This window comes from Amblyraja radiata, chromosome 22, assembly GCF_010909765.2.
Source record: "Amblyraja radiata isolate CabotCenter1 chromosome 22, sAmbRad1.1.pri, whole genome shotgun sequence".
NCBI lineage: Eukaryota > Metazoa > Chordata > Chondrichthyes > Rajiformes > Rajidae > Amblyraja > Amblyraja radiata.
In genome coordinates this window covers 31,541,427-31,560,941 of record NC_045977.1, presented here as the reverse complement: position 1 = coordinate 31,560,941, position 19,515 = coordinate 31,541,427, and the positions used below count along the sequence as shown (strand labels likewise).

At 41.2% G+C, this 19,515-nt stretch overlaps 1 protein-coding gene and 1 long non-coding RNA gene across 3 annotated transcripts in view; one reads left to right on the top strand and one right to left on the bottom strand.

The window, feature by feature from the left end:
- The window catches only part of kctd5 (potassium channel tetramerization domain containing 5), a 60,841-nt gene extending 47,446 nt beyond the window's left edge, over positions 1-13,395 (bottom strand). Inside the window, exon 1 of one of the 2 annotated variants that reach the window (XM_033040917.1) lies at positions 13,028-13,395. In XM_033040917.1, coding sequence (XP_032896808.1) covers positions 13,028-13,246 — 219 coding nt within the window. In that variant the 5' untranslated portion in view covers positions 13,247-13,395. The remainder of the gene's footprint in view (positions 1-13,027) is intronic. The other variant, XM_033040916.1, reaches the window with a different exon arrangement.
- LOC116985846 lies at positions 7,245-18,203 on the top strand. The gene is made up of 3 exons (XR_004415357.1): positions 7,245-7,271; positions 7,819-7,821; positions 18,115-18,203. It is a non-coding gene; the product is annotated as an uncharacterized LOC116985846 (long non-coding RNA).
- Positions 18,204-19,515: the final 1,312 nt, after the last annotated feature.

Sequence of the window (19,515 nt, the reverse complement as noted above, 5' to 3'; positions counted from 1 at the left end):
GGCACCCGACCCTGAGCACAGCAGAATTCAGACTTCCTAGTAAAATACATCCTGCAAATGTTTTGCAGAAGCTCCCAGCAGGGCTGGACGTGGGGATGGTGGAAATGTTTCGGAAAAGAGAAAAATTAATGTGGTGATGGAATGGGAAGTTGAATGAATGGATAAACATAAGGATAATAAAGCCGTGGAGAAGGAGGAGGTCACAGCACGAGTAAAGGACCAAATCACCAGTGGGTGTAAACACATTATGGATAGCGGAAATTACTAGAGAAAGGCGGAATGTTTGTTAATATTGTGAAATAAAAGTGGTGATTATTTTTCCAAGTCTTCCTTCCCAGATCCGACTCCTAGTAAACAGCAAATTCCAATGATTACAGAAATCCAAAACCACTTTCCGGCCTGCCAATACATTCAAATAGTACAATTTAGTTAAGGCTTCAGATGCGGATTCTCTGAACTTGACTGCCATCACTTAACTCCGAGTCAACACGTTCAGCAGGATTGTTGCAGCAGGTTACTGCTTATTTTGGATACATGATCAGTCCCATGTGAATGTACAGTGAGGTTTTTAGTCTTGCATATTGGAAGTGAATTGGGATCAGATTGAATCCGGCAGGGGACCAGTTAATTGTTAGTTTTCACCAGGGTCTGAATCATTCCAAATTATTTTTGCCCCCTGGGCTTTTATTGCAAAGCAGCAATACTTTATTGGCTCTATTCCAGAAATGAGAATGAGGCCGAGGATTTATCATGTCGAGCTGAACGGACTGCACATACAGACTGGTTGATGCAGGCACCTGCAGTTTAACAGGCCATTTGCAAAGTTAGCTTGCCCTAGTTCATTATAACATAATATAGATTTTAAAAGCCACAAGTTAGCATTATATGCTTTTGACATTTTGCAAGTTTTTTTTTGCACGTTAGCTCCCAGTGATCAGTATCTGGCCTTGAGTACAAGTTTTATATCTTGCAAAATTAAAACAAGACATTTGGCTTGAGAAATAAGTCTGAGAAGATGAGGATTAATTTCTACAATTCTCTGCCAAAATAAAAGTTGTTGATAAATTTCCAATTTAAGTAATCATAGGCAAGAGATGAATAAAAATCTTCTGCTTAATCCACTCCTTTCCCTTTAAAAGAAATGTTCAGTTTATGGTCCAAGGTAGAGCGAAAAGCAACAAAAGCTGTGTGTGCCGTCGGTACAAAGAATGTACTAACTTGACAGGACGAATGCATTGAATTGACAACACTATGAATGTACAGATGGGATGACACTGCGATTGGCAAGAAAGCCCTGTGCTGTTTTTGTAGTTCTTGTACATATTTTGTGAATAAAATTTGTTTTTGAAATTAAAGAATATTCACCTCATGCTTATCACAACACAAACTTAAGGCTTGAAATAGCCATAATCATTTGGATTTCTATGAATGTTAAGAGAGTTATTTATTCTATAGAATATAAAACTATTATGTTAATAAATGCTGTGTTGGTCTCCATTGTTTCAGTTCACACCCTCAATTTCTTGAGAGAGAAAGCTGCTGTAATGTTTGCGATTTGCTTAGACTTTTGAAATCAGGTTAAAACTGGGAATTGGAAAAAGAAAGTGAATCAATAAATAGGCTGCTTTTCAAAAAATTCTATTTGCAAATAGTCTTAATCGAAATTGTCAGCTCCATCTTTTTCATACTGGAAGGAATATGATATTTTCAAGGATGCTTAAGGGTGAACAAATTGCCTCTCTGATGAAACAAAGTTGGAGGAAAAGAAAGCAACCTTTTGGTATTCCCATGTAAGTAATGCAGTTTGCATCCTTCAGGGAGGAAAATAGGTCTCAGACTGTTGGGAACATTAATTATGCAAGAATTGTTGATTGCAACATCAATTATTAAGAACAAGCCTTGGTTGCTCGAGTTAGCACAGGCACCCAGATAACATTTTTTTCCTAAAAGAAATTCCCAAGCAGTTGTATGACAACTACATTTTCAGATGGTTACATTCTTGCACATCCAAATTATGTGTTTGGTGCGATGTGAATGTTGGTTAGTTGGATGGGGATAGGTGACAAATCGGAACTTTAGCATTCTCGCTGTCTAATTTAACACTGTGCACACATGTGACAGCATTCACACTATCTAATTTAACACTGTACACACTGGTTTCATGTGAGTGCCTAAGTAGAAGAACAGAAGAATCAGGAGAAACAAAACAAATTGTAATAAACCACAATCTGCAGCTATAATGGAACCAATATGAATAATGCAGAATAACATTAGAACTATCCATTGCTGGACTGATCCTGACTGTAAACTATGATGTGGCTTTTGTGGTAAGTGCACGAATGTCAGAAAGTGGAACGTGGGAATGGTGGAAAGCATTTTCAATGATTTTTACTCCACTTAGAGCATCTCTACCTTAAATACCACATCAGCAGATCAGTAAAACATATCTGACTGCAGCAAATAATTTTCTCACTGAATCTTTTGATAAAATGCAGGATCACATCTGAATTTGTGCTCAAAATCATGATGTTAGGAAGCATGAACAGTTTGTTTCAGAGCACACAAGAGCAAATATGGAGGACATTTGCAATGATAGGATGGAAACCATTACCAGAATTAGCTAGATGGAGACTTTCAAAGACACTAGACATGAAGATAGATAAGGAACAAGGACAATACTTGAATGGGCAGTGGAATTCTAAACTTTTGACAGAAATGCATGTTGTAACTCGTGAAAGTGTTGAGCAGTAAAGAGTGAGGATTGTTAAAGTAACTGAAGATGCTGGTTCTCAGATGCAGTTTGGGTAAAGAGGAATACATACACACTGTGGACTGAATTTGGGAAAGATTATTCAGAAAATGATCATTTGTTTATAAATTGCATCACTTGCTCAAATGAGGTATTAAACCAAGCCCAGCACCTCCAGAACTAAGCACCCAGGGCAATAGCAAGTTTTAATTAACTCTGTACTGTCCAATCATGTGGGGTAATAGTCGGAGTGCTTAAAAATATTGAACTATATTACATCATTTGCCATTTCAATTTAATTTTAACCTCGGAGAAAGTCAGTTTGAAGGCACTTCTGGGAATAGGGGAAGAGCGATGACGAATGAAAGTGCTCGTCGCCCTAACTGGAACTGGGTATTGAGGCTGGGGTCTGGAGCAAAAGGAGTGCTGCTGGAGTGGATAAGGAAGCATCCCTAGAGAGAAATGGACAATTGACATTTTTGGTAAAGACCATTCTAGACTGGTCCTGATAAGGGCCTCGACCCGAGGCATTGACCTTCCATTTCCCTCCACAGATGCTGCTTGACCCACCGAGTTCCTCCCGCAACTCTCCATTTTTGTGGAACAGGATAAAGTTGGAAGATCATCACGGTCCATACAGCAAACAATAACTGGCGAAGAAATAAAAGGCATGTGCAGGCATAAGCAGGTCATTTTCAAAGTGACAGTTTGTAATTAGCAGACTGACACACGATCTGTGCCAAGGTCCCAACCATTCACAATCTATTTAATATAAAGGAACAACTGGATATTATCCAAGTTTATTGCTGACACAAAGCTCAGATGATATCCAAATTTACTGTTGACTCAAAGCTAGCTAGGTCAAGCAAGTTAGGAATAAAGGAACAGGAGATGAAAATTCAGTTACAAAAGTGGTATTCAATAAGATCACGACTAATCAGCTACCTCACTCCAAATACCTGCCTTTTCCTCATATCGCTTACTAGGTTTAATTAACAAAAACAATTAACTGAATTTAAAAATCTCAAATGCTCAAACATCAATTGACAGTTGTTGTGAGAACCCCAAATGTTGCTAGAAGGGATGTAAAATAAATAAACAGGATACTTTTAAAGCCACCTGCAATAGTACATATCTCTTCAACAACAATTACAATTGAAATTATGTAATTAAGTCTCTGGAATGATACTTGAACTGGCAACTGCATGACTTAAAAATTCTATGTTCAAATAATTCTCAAAAAAGAACAGCCAACATATCCAACAGTCAACTCCTCCCAGCACATTTAATTCCAAGTATTTAGCTATCACTTGTCCCTACTAATGTTAACATGGAATCCTACAGCACAAAAACTGGCCCTTTATGACCCAACTCGTTCAGACCGATCAAGATGCCCAGTGCAAACTAGTCCCATTTGTCCATACCTGACCCAATATCACTAGACCTTTCCTATCCATGCACCTGTCCAAATATCCTTTATTTGTTCCTGTACCTGCCTCAACAACATCCTCTGGCAGCCTGTTCCATATGGCCTCTACCCTGTGAGGAAAAAGTTGACCCTAAGGTTCCTTTTACATCTTCCCCCTCTCACCTTAAACCTATGCCCTCGAGTTTTTGATTCCCTTACTCTGGGAAGATGACTCTGTACATTCACCCGATCTAGTCGCCTCATGATACTTGTACACCTCTATAAGATCACCACTCAGCCTCTTGAAAAAATTAATATGCCAATACATCAAATAACTTTGCAATTTATCTCAATGTAGAACTTTGACTGCAGCATTTTATGCACTGTTGATTACACGTCAGTTAAACTTGTATTGGGTGTAATATTAAAAGTCTCTTTGAGAGGACACAAATGTATTGTTAAATCCTTAATGATTTTGCTGATTTCCCTCCTCCAGTGACAAAATGCAACAAAATTGTAATAATTTCCTTTGCATCTACATTCAGTATTCTCTTGCGACTCAGAGAAACTGGTGGATCTGTTAACCCAAAGCTACTACAGCGATCAGAATGATTCATTATCAAGGATAAAAACAAGTATCTCACTATTCATAGGAACAATAGTCAAATCCCAAAACCATACTTCCATTGTGATTTACACAGTACCTTCAGGGAAACAAAGGATAGCTCATTACAATTATACTCCCTCTCCAAACACAAGCTTGACGTTTGTATCTCTTATTAATGTTATGTCTGTATTCTTTCTTTATGTGCTGCATTGGCAAGAAGCATTTCACTACACCTAGGTGTATGTGACCAATAAATAACCTTTGACTTTGTCTTTTTTTTGTTCTGAAGTCTCAGAAACTTCATGATTCACAAACACTTTAAAGCTGCAGCACTTCCATCCCAATGCAAACTTACAACATTTGAAACTCTTTAATGCCATTGCAATAGGTGACAACTTTAATCAAACTAAAAATGTTCAAGTAATAAAAGATTGAGCAAACAAATTAAGTATTAACTCAAGTGTCAAATGTGTTTCATTGTCATGCACACTGGCAACAAAATAATGAAATTCTTACTTGCTGCACTTTTGCAGTGCACTAATGAAATAACACAAACACTAAACAATAATCAAAAAGGCAATATCAAATGTTGAGGTGGTAGATGCACCAGACAGTAAAATCATGGTGGATCTACCACCTCAACATGTTCCCACTTAATACACAAGTTCCTTCACACCTCCAAATCTACCTTATCTTTTTCTTATCTTTACAATTAATTATCTTTACATTTAATGAAAACATGAAATAACACATAAACAGAAACATGAGAAAAAACTAAAATTAGCACTAAATAATCAACACTAACATGGACGGTAAACCATTAAAAATAATTGAGCACCATACTGGTGGAAGAGGGAGTGATGTGGAATACGTAATCTGTTCCAATAACGTTAAAAGTTTCCACAAATGATCTTTTGCTTTAGAAAGTAAAGATTGTTTGAATAATTGTGTCCAATGTCATTCTTGGATGCAACCTGCTGAGCTAATCCTACATTTTTTTTGCAAACCAGTATCGGGCATTTCCTTGTGTCTGGATGAAAACTTGAGCATTCCCACTCACTTCCACACAAGAAATAAGAATAGCCCATCCAGCTGTGCCATTCAATAAATAAGATGATCCTGATCATTCCACCCACCCATCCCAGATCAGTCAATTCTTCATAGTCCAAAAACAATGGATCTTACCCATCAAATCCACTTTGTGATTAAGCATTCACAGATTTTCAGTAGAATATTCCAAAAAGCATCAAAGATTTATCCTTGTTAAAGGGGAAATAGACTATAACCCATTTTGCGAATGACAGTGCACCCGACCTTCAAGAAAGGAAATAAATTTTCTAGACCTATTCTGCCAATCCCTTTCAAAATCTTATGTTTCAATGAGAATGCCTCAATTTTTGCTAACCTCCAGGGAGTAGAAGCTTCTTCTATTCTTTTTCCTCTCATGGGAGCACTCCCATCCAGGAATGCTTCTTGTGAATCTGCTTATAGTACATCCTTTGTATGCAGCACACCAGGTGTGACCGCGTCCACGTGAAATTACTGCAAGACTTCCTTTTAGTTATGTTCCCAAACCATTCTTCATATAATTTGATGCCTTAATTGCTCGCTTCATCTGCATGTTAACTCCCTAACGTTTGGCTGCATAAAGACATCAACATTTCTGAGTACCAACATTGAACAATATGCTGATTCATAGAAATGTTTCATGTTCTGCAAATGCATTTTTGCAGCATTCACACGAACGATATATATTTTTAAACTGCTGAGACGAGCGGTTACCATAGCGTGACCATTTCCTCCACGAGTCAGCATTCAATTTTATTGCTCAGCTAGGCAGGTTCTTGTCTTCATTTCTTGGTTTTCTGATAAAGGTGACCATAAAGACCTGAGCAAAAGGCTGCTTTGCTACACAAACATGTCCACCTACCATTGGTACCAACTATTCCTGTCCCCATACTTTATTCACTCGTGAACATTGCAAATTGACAGCAGAAACGCGCAATCTTGTGGTCTTTATATGCACTCTGCTTCACTTGAAGGAGCATGACTCAATCTATCTGAATGGACTGAAGCAATGTTCAACAATAATTCACTCAATCTACAAAATGAAAATCTGCAGCTCTGCTACCCTGAAAAGGACTGCTTTGTTGTTAATAATAAATTGGGACAATACAAATGGATTGCATTTAGTGTTAGTAAGTCATGCTATCACTGGCACCAGTTTTCCATCCCCCCATGCTCACATTCTTTACTCTTAGCAGGATAACACACTCCCCAGTGCACTGAATGAAAGGGAAAGATGAAATTTGAAAAATCCCTTCCCCAAACTGAATAATCTCAACATATGAGAAAGTAAGAAACAACTGCAGATGCTGGCTTAAACCAAAGATAAACAAAATGCTGGAGTAACTCAGCGGGACAAGCATCATCTCTGGAGTGAAGGAATGGGCGACGTTTCAGGTCGAGATCCTTCTTCAGTCTGAAGAAGGGTCTCGACCCGAAACGTCACCTATTCCTTCTCTCCAGATATGTTGCCTGTCTAGCCGAGTTACTCCAGCATTTTGTGTCTATTTTATGAGATAGTAAACTGGTTCAGATTAACTCAAGACTCAAATGCCAAAATCAGACCGTCTACATTCTGTTGGTTATGAAGCTCTCCGTCTGTCACGGTCCTTTCTATCTGCCATCTGTTATTCCTGATTATTCAGATCTTGCAGTTATGTCGCTGGAACTAGTGAAATTAAAGAATATTTTACTTTGGAACATTATCGTATTTAACAAAACAAGATCAATACAAGGTCACTTAAATAATAGTAATAATCTAAAACTTATAAACAGGTCTAATATCAGCACTATTGTTCCTCAAACGCACTGCCACAAACATCATGAGCATCGTTTGCCCTCCTGTTTGATTTCCCAAAATGCTGGCAGTAATTAATCTCTTCAACAGGCACCCTACTTTAGAGGCAGAGCAAGCACCCAGGAGAAGTTACCTTTCACTAAGCAACAGCTGGGTGCAGTTCAAAACAAACTCTCCAGTGTGCAAAGCAGATCGTCCAACACCTGGAGGGCTGATTTAACCTATGCACAAACAGATGGAAGTCTCATACGGGTCTCCTGATTATTTCTAATCAAAATCAAAACTGGGTAATAGTTGAAAATTATCTATAATTGCAGTTCTGTTTACGTGGACATCCACTAGTGTTTCAGTGAGGTCTAATGAAGTAACACAGCTGAAGCTGTGCATTACCAAGATAATTTCAGATCAACATGATGAACAGATGGTTTGCTTCCTGCACACATAGGGGGCTCACAACTGGATAACTGAATTCGCCTCAAATCCAAAACTCAATTGCAGCAAGCCCATCTGCAAGCTTTCCTCCAAGGACATGTACATAGAACAGAACAGAGCAGAAATAGTCCCTGCTGCTCACAATGTCTGTGCCAGGCATGGTGGCTCCTTAATCTCCGCTGCCTCTACTACACCCATACCCCTTCATTATCTGCATATTTATATGCCTATGTAAAAGCCTCTTGAATGCCACTATCGTATCTGCCTCCTCTGAATAACCGAACCATCATTTTAATCTTCTGGATCAGCCTACCACGAGTCAAGAAAGTGAAACGGACCAATGAAATTCTTACTTGCAACAACATGACAGGTCTGTAAACGCAGTACTCGGTACTTGTTGCCCGACTCAAGTAAATTATGGAAACAAATTTTGATCAGTCTGAAGAAGGGTTTCAACCTGAAACGTCACCCATTCCTTCTCTCCAGCGATGCTGCCTGTCCCGCTGAGTTACTCCAGCATTTTGTGTCTACCTTCGATTTAAACCAGCATCTGCAGTTCTTTCCCACACATGTTCTCCATATTATCTTGTTTTAGTTGACTTTGTTTTGTTCATTGCAACTAAATCAGGCACGATCACATTAGCCGAGGAATTTGTTTCAACAATTGCCTGTAGGTTAGAGGTATAAACCATCCAATTTTAAACCAGAAAAAGGGTTTGACTCACCATTGCTCACATAATGGGTGTGGCCCATTGCAGACATAAAAATAATTTGATACAAAAATCACTACACTAACAAGCAATTTGATTAGCAACCAGATCATCTGCTCTTGGTCCCGCGATAAGTACTCATCAGGATATTGTGGAGAACCTTCCTTCTCTTTAAATAATAATTATTGAACAGCCAACACTTCCAGAAACTAATAACCGGTAAGTTTTTACCACTACATATCATTGCAGGAACCTACCCCATAACCATGCCACTATTTGGAATTTGTTTTAGTTCAAATGTTTATTTGAGTTTCCCCCACAACACCAAGAAAGATGTCATTAGAAACGACACACACACAAATGGTTCCAGTTGAAGTATAAGAACATCAGTGCATGTGATGTTGTTGGCCAGATTGTTCTTGGTACATGCTTGGCAAGATTTCTCAGAATTTATTTCAGGTTGTTCCTGAGGTGGGTGCCAGGGAAGAGTTTCCATGCCATGTAATGAGAGCAGAGAGAGCTCTCTGTTCAGAAAGCTGGAGTGGTGCACCAGCATGTGCAGTGCATCACTGGCGCTGAAATACTAGGAAACAGCTAACCTTACGAGAGATAGCAAACAATAGCTCTTTACAGGTTGCTGTCTGCAATTGGTTAAAAGAAAATAAAGATTCTGAGAAGGAAAATTAACTAAAATTAAGCACACCCTGGTGGTGAAACTGCCACGTAGACCGTTGAAGTTGAGATATGAATATTTTCCATCTCAAGACATTTTCCAACCCCCATCAAACAGCATCAACAAGAACTGTAAATACAGTACCATCGTAATGATATGGTTACAGTACTGAGTCTGGGTTTCCATACCACAAAAAAGAATGGTTGCATTCATGGTGAGGGAGTCACACATGGCTACTAAATATGAGGACGTTTCATCAATGCCCTACTGGAGTCTGCTAGGCTCTTTGCCCGAGTGGATCAGATAATTCTGATTCAGAAAGCTGAGATCTATACCCTGGTTCCTGACAGCAGCAAATAACATTTGCATCTGTTCATAAGAAGCAAAGTAAAATAAACTACCGAAGCAGAATTACTCAGAAGATTCACCTGACATCAGTTTAAATCTTCACCACTTAAAGACTAATCAAATTATGCTCTTTCCCAGTTTAAAATGTTCTCTTGCAAAACTAGGATATAGTTCTCCATCTCTCATCAACCAGTTGCCACTACAAAAGTTTTTTCACATGTTTGTCAGTACAGGGAACTAGAGAACTACTTAAAAGTTATTTTCGAAATCGACAATCAGAAAAAAACTGTCTTGGGGAAAAAATAAACTTGTTTCCATGTAACCACCCTGCAGTAATCAGACACCATTGTTTCCTGACATCAGAGTCAAGCAGTTTCACCACAGCTCTTCTATTGACACTTGTGCAATAGTGCTCTATTAAAACTAACATGCAGCATTTAGGATGTTTTAGCTTTCAGTAACAAAACTGAATTTGCAGCTATTAAAAAGACCATCATTTTTTTTTTAATCCTGTGGGAAAAATAAGTTTGTTATTGTGAGTCTGGTAGATAGAGTGGAATACACTTCACTGCAATGATGTTTAGGTTTAATGTTGTCATTGTATTGAGGTACAGTGAAAGGCTCTTTTGCATGCTATCCAATCAAATAAGATAATATTATATATAAATGCAATTGAGCCCAACTCAAGAACAACAGGTAGAAGAGAGATTTAAAAGGGGAGGTCGATAGCAGATTCTCCTGCGGGACAAGCATGCAAAGAGTCGCCTCACTCCAGCAATGTCCGCATCGCCGTATCCACGTTCAGTTAATAAGCATGGCATAAGGCTAACCTCATGATTTTTCATTTCTAACACCTAACCTCCTTATCCGGCATGGAGTATAGAATTTCGGAGGTCATGCTGCAGTTGCGTAAAACGTTGTTATTTAGGCCACATTTAGAGCATTGTGTTCAGTTTGTGTTCAGTTTTGGGCACCATATTATAAGAAAGATGTTGTCAAGCGTGAAAAGGTGCAGAGATGATTTACACAAATGTCACTAGGACTTGAGGGTCTGAGCTATCGGGAGATGTTGAGCAGAACTGGGAAGGCTAGGATCACTGGGGTGATCTTATAAAGGTGTAGATCGGGTAAAAGAACAAGAGTATGGGAATCTAGAACCAGAGGACATAGATTTAAGGTGAAGCGGGAAAGATGGGTGTATGGAACGAGCTGTTGGAGGAGGTATTTGAGCCATGTATTATCGGAACATTTAGACAGGTAGACGGATAGGACAGGTTTAGAGGGATATGGGTCAAACGCAGGTGGGTGGGACTAGTTTACATGGGACATGTTGGCCGGTGTGGGTAAGTTGGGCCGAAGGACTCTATAACACAATCGTCTTTACGATACAATTTTTTATAACGCAAGGAATGCAATTACCGTGTTTTAGCAGACTGATTCGACCTAGTGTTACAGCATTTTTCAGAGCAACGAGACCAGATAAAACACTGTCTGTCTACCATTTAGTGTTCACATCACCAAAAGAGGACTCTGCACATCACCAGTCACTGTTGCTATTATCAGCAGATATATCAACAATAAAAGGAGAACTGGTCAAGTAGAGCCAAAAATTAAAAGCCACATTAAATTTGTGTCATTAAAATAATATAATTCCATGCTCCTATTGCAAAAGATCATGTCTGCATCAGTCAAACTGTCAAAAACTAGAGAATGGTTTACAATCAACCTAAATGAAAACTGAAAACTATCAAAGCAAGTGAGATACTGCCTGATAATGGGACCCGATTCTCATATTTTGTTATTTCTCAAGGCCAGATTGTCATACAGACATCAGAACAAGTCTAATGCCCTTGCTCAGCCCACACCTTCTCTTGCTGACACATCTATAGATACAGTGGAATACTCTCGGCTGCAGCGACTCAGCATCATCTTATCCAAGTTCAGTTACTAAGCAGGGCATAGGGATGATCTCAGGATCTTTCCATCTGTATTACTTAATATACCACAGGGACAACAGCCTTAACTTGCTGATTCAAATATATGTCCCTTTTTATTAATATCAAAGTATGTCTTTCACCCCACTATACATAAAACAAAGCACTCAGCAATCTAAACAGACCAGTTCCCTTTCTACTCGTCTCAAAATAAATTGGCTTAAGCTGTAGCATTTCCATCATATAGAATCATAAAATTTAATTCATGGAACAAATTTTACTACTGGTAGCATCTATGCCCTCTGTATCCAGTTAAAGAAATAAAAGATAATGTTTGATTAGAAACTTTTGGAATATTAGGGCCAGCTTCCATATCTTCTTATGACATTAGAGTCCAATTCAGCCCATCATTCCAAGGCAACTCACAAAGAGTAATTCCTTACTAATTCGCCCTAAAAGCCATTCTCTCCACTTTGCCCTCAGCTCTCACCACGTTCTACCACTCACCAACAGAAACTGGGAATGTACCACTGAGCATTATGTTCACCAATACAGCTGGGTGTCTCAGCTGTAAAATTAGTAATTTTCCAGTTACACAGCTCTCCCCTTCTTCATATTTTAATACTTATTGCCAAAATTCCAATTTATTATATTTTAAGTATAGTCAATAAGACAGGTTACAGGGCTACTTTTAATTATCCAGTGCATGCTAAATGAGTACATCAGAAGTGCAAAGATAAAAAGTGCTTCAGTAAACACTTCAGATATTGCTCTGTGACTGCTCAAAAATCATCCCTTTTGATCAGAAACCCTCAACCACAGCACCATTCCCTCACCACTGTTGTCTGAAAGCATTATCTCCTCACCCTTTTGTACCCCGATGCCCACGACCTCCATCGCCACCTGCCCGTTGTAATTTAGATTGTTATTGTCACATGTACCGAGGTACAGTGAAAAGCTTTTGTTTGTATACTATCAGTCAAAGACTGTACATGAACAAAACGATTATGCGACTATACATGATTATACTTCATATCAACGCTGCAAAATAAATAGGCGAATACATCTCCTCATTGCAGCAGCTGACAACCTCCTTCACTCTTCTGCCCAGACTCTATTCCTCACAATAATCCACCTACTCCTGCCGTCTCCACTCTCGAACACACCTCGCTACTTGTCCCAATTACTCCCAGTCTCCCCACCCAAACTCCTTCAGCCTTTCTACTTTCCCACTAGATATTTATGCCACTCTACCCCCCGTCCCCACACCCCGCTCCGGTTCCTCCCTTCCCTTCCCCGGCACCTTGTCTGAGTCCAGGTCCGGGTCGGCTTGGCACAGTCGGTACAGGAATGACTTGGGATCGCGGCACAGGGTCTGCCGGGTGCTCAGGAACCGAGTGCCGCCGACGTTCAGTCGAACCCACTTGGCAGTGGCCGCCAACTCCATGCCGGAGCATTTCGGACAAAACGAATCACTGAAGCTCTCGGCGAAATCCGAGAGTGACCCATTCCCCGCCGCCATACTGGCGACCGTTCACCAACCGCCAGCCTGCCTGCCCGCGCCCGCCTGCCACAGCCACACCTCCCGGCACGCAGCGCGCCACACGCCACACCTCCCGGCACGCAGCGCGCCACACGCCACACCTCCCGGCACGCAGCACGCCTACTCCCCAACGCGCTGCCGGGCCGCGCCGCACGCCCTCCCTCCCGGCACACAGTGCGCCACACGCCCCACCTCCCGTCAGGCAGCGCGCCACTCCCCCTACACCAAAGATCCTATAGCGGAGCAAGATGGGCTACTCCTGCGAAATGCAATGGCTGACGTGTAGTAGCTACGGAGGGGATCCTGGGCATTTTCCCCGCCCATTTTAGTAACCGGAGCCCACCTGACCCGACCCGACTCGCAGTGTAATCAACGTTGCGTGTGTGATATAGGGTTAGATTCATAATTCTCTCAGTTCATACTTCTGTTAATTCTTGTCAAGAATAAAATTTGACTCTGGTAATTGTCTTTTTTTTATGATTTTTAAATCATTTCTTTTTAAATGGCTCACAAGCAGTGTTTGAGTTGATTTTGTAGTAACCGGAACCTACCCGACCCGACCCGACTCGCAGGGTAATTAACATTGCGGGGGAACAGTTTTTGTGCGTGATATAGGGTTAGATTCATAATTCTGTTAGTTCATACTTCTGTTAATTCTTGTTAAAGAATAAAATGTTTATAAACACACATACATGAATGTGATATAAATGTATATAATCATATAACACACACAATTATATTTCTTCTGATTTTTATATCCAATGATGAACTTTATTTCAGACTAGACAAAGGACATTAAATAATAAACATTGTAAACCTCCCCGCTCTGCTATAGGATCTTTGCTACACGCTGCCACGCTGCCTCGCCACACCTCCCATCACGCAGTGCGCCACATGCCACACCTCCCATCACGCAGTGCGCCACATGCCACACCTCCCATCACGCAGTGCGCCACATGCCACACCTCCCATCACGCAGTGCGCCACATGCCACACCTCCCATCACGCAGTGCGCCACATGCCACACCTCCCGGCACAGGATCTTTGATAGTATCTTTGCTTGACCAGGGTAGATGTTAGGACAGGGAAGGAGTCTGTGTTGGACCTTACACTTGTTTCTAATAGGATTGCTGCTAAATGTAACTGGGAAGTATATGAAAAGGGTACCATAGGAAGTGATCATCATCCTGTGCTATGCAAAATAAATATTACTTTAACTATGAGTAAAGAAAACAGAAGTGGACGATGGGTGTTTGGAAAGGCTAATTGGGAGAAATTTAAGGAGGAAAGTAATAGATATGTAAAATCGATACAAGAAGAGACAGATATAGAAAACTTTGAGAATAAATTGTCAGAAGGTATCAAAAGAGCAGCATTAGTTTCCATACCTAAAAGTAAAGGAAGATCAAAAAGGAAAGCTGTGCCATGGTGGGACAATAAATGTAAAGAGGCGGTGGTGAATAGAAACAGAGCATTCAGATTATTAAAAAGAACTCATAACTACCAACACATGATTAATTACAAACAGGCTCAGGCAATTGTAAGGAGGACTATAAGACAAACAAAAAGAGCATATTGGAGGAAGTATTGTGATTCAATTGGAAACACAACACAGGTAGGGGAGATATGGGGGATGATTTAAAAAATGGAAGGTGATAAAAGGGAGTGGAGTTATCCTATCTTAACAAATGGAGATCAAACCGTAGTCTCAAATAAAGACAAAGCAGGACTAATGGTTAACACTTTTAGTAGGGTTAACAGCTCCCGCAACTTGTCAGATGAAGGAAGAAGAGGTAGGGAAAGATCAAGAGAGGAAAATGTTGAGGCCTTACAAAGGAAAGGTATCACAGAGGACAAATACAATATTCCATTTAATTTGGGGGAGCTAAAGAGAGCTCTGGCCAAGTGTAAGAACTCAGCCCCAGGGAAGGATGATATTTGTTACATAATGATAAAGCATCTAAGTGAGGAGGGACTCCAAAAGATACTTGCACTATATAACAAGGTGTGGGAAGAAGGGCGAATACCGGAGAGGTGGAAGGAAGCAATCATTGTGCCTATTAGGAAACCAGGGAAAGATGCAAGTAATCCAGTAAATTATAGACCTATAGCTTTAACAGCACACATGTGTAAACTGATGGAAAGAATGGTAAATGAAAGATCAAGGCATCTAATGGAAGAAAACGGTATAGTGGCTAATTATCAGAGTGGCTTTAGAAAAGGGAGACGTACTAATGATCCAGTTCTGTGCTTGGAAGATGATATAAGGAAAGCACAAGTTAAAAAAGAATCTGTAGTTACCGTATTTTTTGATGTGTTGTGGAGAGGAGGTCTTCTAATAAAGCTGCATTTAATGGGAGTAGGAGGAAATATTTTTAACTGGATAATGGATTTTCTTAACGGTAGAAGTATCCAAGTTAAAATAGGGTCAGACATCTCTAGTAAATGTGTAGTCGAGAATGGAACTCCCCAGGGAAGTGCGATAAGCCCGATCCTATTCTCAATCATGATCAATGATATATTTGCAAACATTCAACCAGAGATGGGGCGATCGCTCTTTGCAGATGATGGCAGCCTATGGAGAAAGGGGAAGAATATAGATTTTATCGTGGAAAAAATGCAGCAAGGGATAGCCCAGGTGGAAGAGTGGGGAGTGAAATGGGGTTTTAAATTCTCTATAGAGAAGACAAAGACAATGGTTTTCACAAGGAAGAAAATTAAAGAGGATGTCCAGTTAAAACTATACGGCAACAATTTGGAAAGAGTAAAAGATTTCCGTTTCCTGGGAGTCCATTTTGACTCCAGATTAACATGGAGGGTCCACATTACAAAAATAATTGGAAAATGCAAAAAAGCCATCAATGTAATGAGATGCTTAGCAGGTTTAGAGTGGGGAGCAGATATATTATCTCTTAAACATATCTATGTATCACTGATCAGATCCAGACTAGAGTATGGCAGTATAGCTTATGGATCAGCATCTAAGTCAGTGTTGTCCGAGTTGGACAAAGTCCAAGCGGAAGCTCTAAGAATCTGTATAGGAGGTGTGCGGACGTCACCTGTATGTGCACTACAGGTGGAAACTGGGGAGATGCCGTTGAGACTGCGCCGCAGACAACTAATGGCTAATTACTGGCTAAGCCTTAAGGGTCATGGAGAGAACCACCCAACAAAACAGGCAGTACAGGAGTGCTGGGAGAGAGGGGTGGCTCAGTCTGGAAGCTTCGGCTGGGTTGGAGGAGGTGTGGCAAGGGACATGGAAGTAGAGGACAAAGAGTTCTGCCCTGCAGTATTGTGGCCATCTGTCCCAATATGGTTACTAAACATCCCAAAAGTTGATCTGGAGATATGGGAGGCAAAAAGGAGGGGAAAAAATTCGGACCTAAAAACAGAATATCATAACCATATATATAATAGATACAGGGAACACCTCTTAATTTTCACAGATGGATCAAAGGACCCAGTAGCTGAAACAACAGGGGCAGCTGTGGTAGTGCAAGGGATGAATGTTGAGATTTGCAAAAGAACAAATAACTATTTGGCAGTATATACAGTGGAACTGTACGCTATTTTGATGGCAGTTCGGTGGATAGAACAGGTGCAACCATGCAAAGTATTAATATGTAGCGACTCATTGTCTGCAATCCAGAGTATTGGGTCTGGTGCATCCCATAGGCGGCCTGACCTAGTGTATGAAATTCTACTACTATTAAGCCAAGTAACAAGGAAGGGCAGTGACGTGACTTTGTTGTGGGTCCCAGCACACATTGGTGTGCTAGGAAATGAAAAAGTGGTCAAATTAGCAAAAGAGGCCGTTAAAAAAGAGAACATAGAGGTAAACCTACAATTATCCAAATCTGAAGGAAGACACATTGTGTGAAGAAAATAAATCAGGAATGGCAACAATACTGGGAACAGGAGACAAAGGGGAGACACCTCTATTCGCTACAAAACAGAGTGGGCATTACAGCAAGAAGAGGGGGGAACAGGAGAGAACAGGTAGTATTAGCAAGATTGAGGATAGGACACACTCACCTGAACAGCACATTAAAAATGTTGGGAAAACACCCTACTGGGATGTGTGAGGAATGCCATCAGCCGGAAACAGTTCAGCATGCTCTAGTTGCATGTAGAAGATATGAAACAGAAAGAAGAGTTTTGATCAGTGAAATGAAGAAAATTGGAATGACAGATATATCAGAAAAGAACATTCTAGAGTATGGAGGGGAAGGAAAAGGAGTAAAGGTGTTGTTTAATTTCTTGAGGGCCTCTGGCCTTATAAAAAGGATATAATGTAAAGACATGAGGACTGTGGAGTGAAGCCAGAAGGTGGCAGCAATGCAACATTGTGGATGCCGGCTGCCGTAAAACTCCAAAGAAGAAGAAGAAGCAGAAGAAGTATCTTTGCTTTCATTTCATCCACATCTGAGAGGTTTGGAGTTGGAGTTTGGTACCTCCGGCTCCGGGCACAAAACCAGGTAGTTCATGAAAATCATAAAAAAAACTACAGATGCTGGAAATCTGAAATAAAAAGAGAAAATTCTGCAATCAGTCAACCCGAATAGTTAACAGAGTGTATCGAACTTTTGCCTGGTTTTCCAACAGTTTACATTCTTCTTCTGTCGTGTCCATCTTCCATGTTTCAAATGTTGATTATATTGCCTGTTTAACCAGTAATGTCGATATTTTCAAAGTTTGTAAACTGTACACCCATTTGCCGGAGTAACACAATCGTCAGTCAGCATCTCTAGAGGACATGGATAGGTGATGTTTCACGTTGGGACCCTTATTCAAACTACTTGTTTCTATCTCCTTCCCAAAATCCACAAGCAGAACTGCTCTGACAGACCTATAAGGAGGTTGCACGACAGTCGAGGTCACGACTCGTGACCTGTACTGTTGCCATGCAACGCCTTCTGGAGTACAAGCGGTGAACTGCAGTTAAACACTTACTATGGCTTCCATACTCACGGACCCAGGGCCGTGTGGGGGTCGGGGGTGGAGGGGTGAATCACCCAGTGTGGGTGTCGGGGTCAGGGGGGTGAATTGCCCCGTGTGGTAGTGGGGGTCGGGGGGGGTGGGTGAATCACCCTGGTGGGGGTCGGGGTCTGGAGCCGGTGCAGCGCGTTCAGTGACTCTGGGTGGGCAGAGGGACCAGACTGTCCCCAACTCTGCTGCAGCTGACGGGGACGTTACCGGGTTTATAGCCCCGTGTGTCCGCTGCCCGGAGCCGCTCCACCCGGCCCTGTGTGTGGGCGCTGCCGACCCACAGTCCGTGACAGTGTGGCCGCACAGGGGGAGACGGGGTGGAGGGCAGCCGTGGCCGGTGGAGAGTGGGGGCTGTCCCGAGGGATCCGCTCCTTCGGCCGCTTACACCTTGGTGCTCAGGCTCAGAGCGCTCAGTTACCCTCCAGCCCCGGGCTGTCGTGGGCCGGGACCTGCCCTCAATCCGCCGGCACGCTGCTCTTTCGCAAGTCAGTGAGCAGCAGTGATTTTGGCGGTTTTCTCTCATGGTTACCCCTATTTCCACAATTTTTTTCAGCGCAAAAAATAACCAATTTGGTGGTTTTTAACAGGTAAGAACGCACGTGTTTAGTGTGGTACTAGTGTATGCTGGAAGCTGCCTTGTACTCCAGAAGGATTGAGCTACTTCATGCGTCACGCCCTTTGACCTTATAACCTTATGTGCAACCTCCCTATTGTTTCTGCCTGCTCCTGCCCCTAGCCCACTGATCTACAAATACTTCATTTGGAAATCAGTTCTCAGCCCCTTCTGATTAGGAGAAGATTATTCAATATCCCTTATGCCTCCGTGTTTTCAAGAGAGAGTTAGATTTAGCTCTTAGGGCTAACGGAATCAAGGGATATGGGGAAAAAGCAGGAACGAGGTACTGATTTTGGATGATCAGCCATGATCATATTGAATGGCGGTGCTGGCTCGAAGGGCGGAATTCCTGCACCCCCCCCCCCCTCTTTTTTTTGCCTTTGACACATTTCCCTGTTATTGTCAAAACAATAGGTTCAGAGGACAGCAGAGATTGAAATATCACTGACCTTTCCCAAATACTGTTTCCTTGCTTTTTTAACAGTCTGGGATATATTTCATCTGAGCCTGATTGCTTAACCAATTTCAAAGATGCCAAACCCCTTAATGCCACTTTTATTGCCATTATTCCATTTATTCCCCCAAAATATCATATTAACTGCAACATCGGCCCATTGACCTCCACATTCCTTGCAGAGTTTTT